General features: G+C 36.7%; 1 protein-coding gene and 1 non-coding gene across 2 annotated transcripts; one reads left to right on the top strand and one right to left on the bottom strand.

Annotated features, from left to right (window-relative positions):
• Positions 1 to 122: 122 nt before the first annotated feature.
• On the bottom strand, positions 123 to 8,077 carry LOC121814717. The gene is made up of 15 exons (XM_042221986.1): positions 7,981 to 8,077; positions 7,833 to 7,886; positions 5,434 to 5,505; positions 4,717 to 4,782; positions 4,190 to 4,261; positions 4,000 to 4,056; positions 2,979 to 3,047; positions 2,344 to 2,394; positions 2,207 to 2,263; positions 1,780 to 1,845; positions 1,655 to 1,702; positions 1,468 to 1,542; positions 723 to 791; positions 534 to 587; positions 123 to 443 (listed from the first exon to the last, which is right to left on the bottom strand). The coding sequence occupies exons 1-15, from the start codon at positions 7,981 to 7,983 to the stop codon at positions 360 to 362; spliced, it is 897 nt and encodes a 298-aa protein (XP_042077920.1). The 5' UTR covers positions 7,984 to 8,077; the 3' UTR covers positions 123 to 359.
• Positions 2,500 to 2,618, top strand: LOC121814735. The gene has a single exon (XR_006054534.1). It is a non-coding gene; the product is annotated as a 5S ribosomal RNA (ribosomal RNA).
• Positions 8,078 to 8,782: the final 705 nt, after the last annotated feature.

Below are 8,782 nucleotides of genomic sequence, written 5' to 3'. Positions count from 1 at the left end.
TACTTTTATAAAACATGGGGTCACCTCCTCAACCCAGTGAACTACACCCGCATCTTTTGTTGTCCTTTTTTTTTTTTTTCTAGTGAGTGAGCTGTTGTAAATGAAGGCACAATAAATGACAAAAATGGTTTGAGAACACTGAGTCTGGCTGATTATGGATATTCAAGAAGTTTTGTCTCAGCAACATTTAATTTAAAGACTTTCAATGGTGGTGAAACTAAACCCAACTTTTAACTGAATGAACAGGAAGCAGCAAGCTTCCTACTAAATAAGACTTCCCCTCAGTGTCTGTCAAACATAACTTGAATTAAATAAACTGAGAAATGTCAAAGAAATGTACTTTAAACAGGGAAAAATATCTATAACCGTACCTGCTTATGGCCTGATGACTTCTTGTTGCTGACAGTTAAATCTTCTTCTATTGAGCCTGCCTCCTTTTCATTCTGTACAGAACAGACAGAAATCAACGGATGAACGTGACTGTACAATCCTCAGATTTTGTTCCCCCAAGGGATAATCAAGAGCATCCTTACTTTATTTGCATATCGAAATGGATTCAGCTTCGTCATTCCCCCAGCCAGTTTATTCTGAATATGAGGTAAAACAGAATTTTAAAAGAAGAAGAAGCAGAAGAAGAAGCAGAAGAAGAAGAAGATCCTGCTTCCTGTTCATTCAGTCAAAAGTTGGGTTTAGAAGAAGAAGACCCAAACATTAACACAAACCTGTTTTTGAGTGGGCTGGTTATCTCCATGGTCCACTTTCTTCTCGTCATCGTTGTTGGAGCTTTTCTCCTGTGAATGATGCCAATTTTGATTGAGTTAATGTCACAATACCCCGCTCACTTCGATCTTCTTCTGCTATCCAATTTGCTGTGGCTTCTTTCCGCGTCAGCACCATGGGAAGCAGAACTTTTGGCTGCTCTGCTCCCAGGCTGTGGAACTCTCTACCCTCAGATGTAAGAAACGTTGGTTCTCTCTCCCAGTTTAAATCTCAACTCAAAACCCATCTGTTCACTGTGAACCCACTGTTTGTTAATTTGATCTTGTTCTTTTGTTTTTATTGTTCTTCATTTTGTCATCTCTATTATGCGTTTTATTCTATTGTTAAGTGTCCTTGGATGTCTTGAATAATCATTTTTAAAATGCTTTTCGCTCTCTCCGTCCCTCATATATTTTAAGCGACCTCTCACTTGTTTATCACTGTAGAGCGTGCTCTTCATCATTTGACTGAAACCATTATGAGGTAAAACAAAAACAGCTACTGTTTAGAGTAAATCATCAAGCCAAACTGTTGTTTTTCTTTCTTCAAAAAAATTAAAACACTGTTATATTTGTGCATCCTCTGATTAAGCATGGGGAAAGGTTAAAATAATGAGGTCAGTGTATATCATCAATCACTGTGAGGCAAAATCTCAGGGTTAAGGCTCCTTTAAAGAGAGCTGAAATTCAGCTTGGTGAAACAACCAACCTCCTTGGTTTTGGGCTTCCCTGTGGCAGAACTGTTCTCCTGTGAGTCTCCTGAGTGGTCAGTCTTTTCCTTATCCTGGTAACATACAAAGTATGTATATCACAAACCAGAAAGCATAATCACATGTGCATCGCACAGGCAGGTAGAGGACGTGATATGACGTGATATTACTGAAAAAGGAAATAACCTGAGAGGAGGAGGTGAAGGGACTCCTCAAGACCTTTGCAACGCCACCCTGACAGAATTCAGAGCAGTTAAGGTTAGAAACTGATCGTATTTCCTGTATATTGTAACAGTAACCTTATCACTTACTTTTGAAGACTTCTCCACGGCACTGTCATTACCAGCAAGGAGTTCATCATCGACAGACAAATCATCCTTAACAAAAGGGTAATCAAACAAAAAAGTCAGTCAGACAAAAACAGCAGTGCTAACTCCAACAACCCAGTATCAAAAAGATTCATTGTTAAAGTCATACAAGCAATGTCCTTACATTTGAGCCCTGCAACAAATCACCAAATCACTTTTGAAAATAAAACAAAAGCGATCAATCTTTTTTTTTTATGCCATACTTTGTGTCTGGCATTAAAAAAAAAAAGAGCATTTGGGGGTTGACTATATATAGTCTTAAACATGACTTTAGTGACAATTAGTGACACTTGTGTCACCTTATTTACTTATGAAAGCTGACTTTTGTTTGGTTTTGGTTTTTTCAAACAGGGGAAAAAAAACAACTTACCTTTGCGTGGTTCTTGTCATTGCTGCCAGAGAGATCATCTCGTGCAGCAGAATCCTCCTGAAGGTCAGAAAAAACATCAACTACAATACTCATAATAGTCCAGAAAATGGACTGTAACATTGTTATTAATCTCTTACCTGAGGGTGTGGGGATTTTTTAAACATACTGCTAAACATCCCACCTGTCTCCTAAAGAAAAAAAAATCAAATCACATTAAAATTGGTGTTTGGCAAGGATTTGACGCTGCGCGCTACCTTAACAAGAATCACTCGGAAGGATCACGGCGTGGTATGGCTTACGGCCATACCACCCTGAGCACGCCCGATCTCGTCTGATCTCGGAAGCTAAGCAGGGTTGGGCTTGGTTAGTACTTGAATGGGAGACCGCCTGGGAATACCAGGTGCTGTGAGCTTTGGGGTGGCTGTAGCTCAGGAGGTGGAGTAGGTCATCTACTGATCGGAAGGTTGGTGGTTCGATCCCTAGCTCCTCCAGTTTGCATGTCAAGTATCCTTGGGCAAGATACTAACCCCTAGTTCCTCTCTGATGCATCCATCGGAGTGTGAATGTACTTAGAAAGCACTATGTATACAGAAAGTGCTTGTGAGAATTGTGTGATTGGGTGAAGTGCTGAGTACTCTGGGAGAGTAGAAAAGCTCTATATAAGAATCAGTCCATTTACCATCACTATTTTTATTTCTAGCTGCTTATAGGGTGAAAGCGAACTTTAAAACTAGTTGCTGCAGATGGAGGAAGCAGCTTTTAAAAAACTCACCTTAGTGTTGCTGTTCACCGGCAGATTGTCGTTGCTGCCTGAGATCTTAACGGTTGTGGACAAATCCTCCTAACAAGAGAAACAAAACCTTTTGACCACTTAATATGTATTTCAACACAGGTGAAACTAAAAGGAGTCAGACCCATTTTGGAGTCCTTTTTTAAATTTTTTTTTAAAATTCTACTCGTCATCCACCTGACTCCTAAAAGTAACAAAAAGAGATGTGCAAAGATACATAAAGAGATGTATAAAAACACCTTTTTTAGTTTTAAATGAATAAAGTAGCAGTTCCTTTGTTTAAACTGGCGCATCAGTCACATGGACAGGGAGGGTTCAGTGCCCCAAACATTTGCCAGCACTTTTTCCAGATCGCTGATGCAGGATTTTTTTTTTTTTTTTTTTTTTTTTTTTTTTCCCTCTCGTACAAACACACACAACAAAAACCTGTCCACTCAGGCACATTGCTACTGTAGCTCAAAATCATCAACGTATTGTAAGTCACTAATAAAGCACATTTGGATTTTCCAGGGGATGATACTAGAAAAATCCCACATAAAGGTTTTAACAGATAACCATTTCATAAATCTCTGAAAAACATGCGCTTGCCCAGTATATTTATCTGTGCTTGAAGTGACATTTATCAGGTCCCTTTTTTCCTTTGGTGTTTGAAGTTACCATTAAGATTCAATCAAATAAATTCATTCATTCAGTTTGGATATTTTTTTGTATTATGAAGTGGTAAATGCACTTTTAATAACAAGCGACAGAGGCGGTTAGTTAACTGGAGAAATAATCAGTAGAAGGAGGCATTGTCATTCCCTATACTGTTATTTAAATGACAATATTACCATTTTTATTAAGATGTATTTCTTTGTTGCATTTCTTATGTTGTAGAGATTTTGACTAATGCCTTTTGATGTTAGCATGGACCTCTTGTTGATGTTATGTAGTTTTGTTAATAAAGACATAAATGGGAACTTTAAAAGAGAATCTCAAATTGCTGTTTGCTGATCAGACCTACCTTTGCATTGGTGTCCTCAGACAGATTGTCATTACTGGCTGAGATGTCCTTTAGATCCTGAAGCACACAAGAATGCACAGTAAATAACAAATAACATAATAATACACAGTTTAGCCAGTTAGTCATTAGTAGCATTTCCTGCATGAACCTCCAGTGAGTGGAGGACATGTAATAAAAGATTGTGTTTAACCTGCGAAGGCCTCCGCACATGTCTTGGTTTGGGAGATAGTTTCCGTGATCCACCCAGCTCACCTGATTTATCCTGAAGAGAAATGTACAGAAAAGAATTTCAAAACATAACACTAGGTAGGAAATCCACAGAGATTACATGAATTTTGATAGTTGTTTTTCTCTGTGAAGTCCAACTAAAACCAAATCATTTATACGTATTAAATATTTAACAGTCCAGCTTAATGATTGGCTAAAAGCAAATCATAGCAGCAGCTATTTTAATGAACCACATTGCAATTAAATAATGTATTTTTTTTTACTCTGTTGCATTGTAGCTTTGAAGATTTTCCCCAGTTACAAGCATTTAGTGGAGTTTTGTAGTTATAGTTTATACATATATAAGATCTGCAGATAGTTAAATAGGTACAGGATTGAAAACTAGCAATTGCTATAAATTCTGCACATCATCATTTCTATGCTTATGTTAAAATACAAGCAAAATTTGAATTAAAAAATATGTATATCACAGAAAGAGAGCAAATTTACCTTTGACTTGCTGGTTAAACTGTCATTGCTGGCAGACAGTTCAGGATTTTGTAATGTCAAGGCAGCCTGCAAAAACAAAAAAAGGTGTTTTTGGTTATATGAAACTAAGGAAATTAAAGCCACAAAGGCAGAAAACTGTTATTCCCTGTTATCTTATAAATATTTAAAAACATGACCAACAAAACAAAAAGAAACCTGAAGCAAAAGAGGAAACAAACAGGAAAATATTGCTTTTATCAATGCATGTGGTACTGATTATCCAAACTTACTGTTAGGGCTTAATCATTTTTTTCATCTGTATACAAACTTAAGAACTACTTTTGGTTTAGAGAAAATTCCTGTGGGATAATTTTCATTACTTGTTTGGGACATTCATAACATAAGGTTTTGACTTGACAGGATTTGCATTTGTAGTATAATGTCATGTCTGATCCTCTTTGGCAGATTTTAGGCATTCCTTTAAGCATTCCAGCATAATTACAACCACAAATATATCATTAATTGGAGATACAAGTATGTAAATTATAAAAAAAAAAGTTGCTTTAAATTTGATTACAAATACATAAATTTGACTGTTTCAAGTTAATTAATTAAAATTAGTTACAGCGAATTGCTGCAATCTGTTGGAAGTCAGTCCTCGATCCAAGCTTTTGAAAAGACAACAAAATTAATAAAATACAAATAACATAATAAGGATAATTAAAGCCGCAACATTACCTGTGCAGATGGAAGCAGTTCTTTAGACTTGGAGGATTTTTTGAATATCCCACTGAATAATGAGGCTTTTTGCTGATTGAAAATTAAAAAGAGAGACATTCATTTACTGAAATCCATCTCAAAGAAACATTGCCATTAAAAGATGTAAATCTGCAGTTAAAAAAATGCCTCGCTGATTACAGCTCTGCTCTCAGGACTCAAAACTGAAAAGATTTTTTAACTAATGCAATTGTTACTAATGCACTTACACATTTTAAAGATCTCACTCCAATCTCATGTTTGAATTTAAAATCTGGAATTGAAGCTGATTTCATGTCTGGACTTGGAAAACATCATGAGTGATTTTTGTATTTACAGCATGTGTACGTACAAGTTAAAAGTGGACCACAATGCTTCTGGCTTCCGACCACTTAAGTGAAGCAAAGTCTTCCTTTGGGCCTCACGGTAAATTTGCCGAGCAGCTCAGACATAATCAGATTGTTTAATATTTATTCCAGTATATTACAGGTGACATGTCAGAGAAAAGTTATTCATTTTCTGTGTTTTGAACTACTTTGTTTAGTACAGAACTTCCTACTGTCCAAGTTGTGTATTACACTAGTAGCACATAAAACCATAAAAGTGTCAAAAATCAAATATACTATAAAAAAGGCTTTGATTTTGAAAGAAAAAAGTAATAATAAACAAAAGAATGAATAAATTACTAACAGTTTTTGTTATAAGTTTAATTTATTTTAACTTAAAATCTTTATTAAGTAATTTGTATGTATCTATATCGAATATAATGGACACGCATGTGCTAGTAATTAAAGGCAAGGCAAGGCAAGTTTACTTTGTATAGCACAATTCAACAACAAGGTGATTCAAAGTGCTTTACAGAGACATTAGAAACAAAAACAAATAAAAAGCATGATTTAAAATTGATTAAAACAAGCAAACAAACAAACTAATTAACAAACAAACAAAACAGTATATAAAATCAAAACAGATAAAATCAGAACAATTAAAGACTAGAATGTGAATGTACTACAACTACCGGTATATCTCAACCAATCGTGGGAACATGCACAGTCACTGCCCCAACTTGGAGTTTTGAAAAAGTCCGATAAGGAAAATGGGCATTATTTTACACAATAAAACGCTAGAGTCTGAAAACAAATATAGTGCTGGATATGAGCCCAGTGGATCTACTCGAATGTTCTGGCTGAAGAAAACAGCAGGCCTGGAAATATTCTTCTGCGTCACAGGAAAAAAGAAAAAACATGTTTGTTCATTATTGTGAATGTGCTCTTTGTAGATTAGTTGGGGCAAGGTCCTTCTGGGCAAGTCATGCCGTCTTGGTGACACATTCAGGCAGTTATTTATTCCAGAGGGAGGATATTATTCCAAGGTCAGCTGTTGTAAGAAACTGGCTTTATTGGGCATGACGCAGGATCATGTATCATACAAGTGCCACCTTTTGTGATAGTCACCATAGATTTGGACTGCTATTCTTTCAGTTAAACATCACTAGTTTAGTGAATGGTACATACTCACTGGGGTAATGTTAGAGGACATTTAAACCAACGTCTCATAATTGTAGGATCAGGGCAAAGAATTGATTTAGAACAGTATCACGATATCTTGCATGGAGATATGGTATTGATGCAGGGAGACCAAACATCAAGATTTTATTAAATATATTAAAATAGTACTCTGTGGATACTACGAACAAGAGGGCGCATTTTGGCTGACAGACAACTGGTTGTATTATGGTCATATTCCCATAGAACAGAAAGGTTGCTGTGTACAAATACGACAATTCATGTGAATTTCTGTTAAATGCAAATTTATGTCCACATAGCAAGATATGATTTTCAACAAATAGTTTATATCTAAATTATCAGAAACAGATTGTATGCAATTGCCAACTTGACCCTGTTCAGTTGCAGACTGATAGCAGACTACTGCGTCTTGGTGTGCTTAACAATCTCTCATGTAAAAAAGTGAGAAAACTTTTGAATTAAAAAAAACCAAAAAGAGCTTTGAGCAACCTAAGCAGATTTTCTTTTACCTTTACTCACTATTTTTAATGAGTTTTATTAGTTTGTCCGGACAAACCTTAAAAGTATGGAAGTTTAACAGTGAAAGGCAGAGTTAACGAGGGACCCGGAGGGTTATTTTCGCCTTCGATCAACCCGAGTAAGTTACAGTCGCTTAAAAATAAACCATTAAAGTAACCCGCAGGCGTTACTTTGCGATGTCTCTTTGCGATGAAGAGCCAACTTGAACTCTCCGCATACTTATGCGTCTGTTTGCGGTCGCAGTTTGTGGTAAAAGTCAGTAAAGTGTTGAACATGCTTACCGGCTGACTTCAGGAAGAAACAAAACAAACGTCGACAAACTAAAGTTGTACTCACAGAGACAGCTCCTCCGTCACACTCCAGGTCCAAATCAAGGTTACCGTACCGCTCCTGTAACAGACAGGGGGTTACATATTTACTGTATCAACGCTATTTTTATAAAGGCGTTCACCATAAAGGGCGAGACGTGTAACGGCCACCGTACCATTAACGTACAATTACAGGGAACTGCTGTCTCCCTTACGGTGAACTTGTCCCGTTTGTTGTCAGAGGTTAACGGATATAAATATAAAAGTCCCGCTCCTCAGAAGGACTTTGTGTCCTCTGCTTATTGATACTGTCGGTTGTTTTCACTCAGCGAGCTGCGCAGGTCAGGATCCTCCCTCCTTTGTAGGAAAAAAAAATTACAAAGCAGAAGGAAAAAGAAACTGGCTGGGAATACTTCCCCCAGATCTGGGTTATCGCTTGAAACTGGCGGAGGTTGTCCGCTTCACCTATACCCCGTGGTCCAGGTGAGGGTGAGTGATCGTCTCATCTGGGAGCGGTCAACCCGATTCGGCTGCATTCGGGAGCAGTTCGGAAATTCCCTTTACAGCCTTAGGGTATAAAAATACAACTAGAAGGATATCAGCAGGTTAAGTACTTAAGTTAATGTCTCTCAAATAATTGTAAAAAATTGTCTGTGTACTAAAAATAAAAGCACCTATTATACTATCAACAGCTGCGGCAAGCACGCTTACTGTACATTTTAACCTTTTTCTTAATCAATATGTGACATTTAAAGCTACTTCAAACAATGTTTGGCGTTTTAGAATTTGTGTAAATTTACACAAAATATAGCTCATTAAATACGGTGCGTTTTTTCCAAACTTAAAACTTAGATACATTTAGAGAAAATCCCTTCAAAAAGTATAGTCTGTGTTGAAAATCATTAATACCGACACCACTTTTGATCCCTCTATATACTGACTCTTTAAGGAAGTCAAAAGAAGTCACTGTACAAACAT

The sequence above is a fragment of the Haplochromis burtoni genome, unplaced genomic scaffold, assembly GCF_018398535.1.
Source record: "Haplochromis burtoni strain Fernald_Lab_line unplaced genomic scaffold, NCSU_Asbu1 Contig_78, whole genome shotgun sequence".
NCBI classification, from domain to species: domain Eukaryota; kingdom Metazoa; phylum Chordata; class Actinopteri; order Cichliformes; family Cichlidae; genus Haplochromis; species Haplochromis burtoni.
This window is presented reverse-complemented; position numbering and strand designations above follow the sequence as displayed.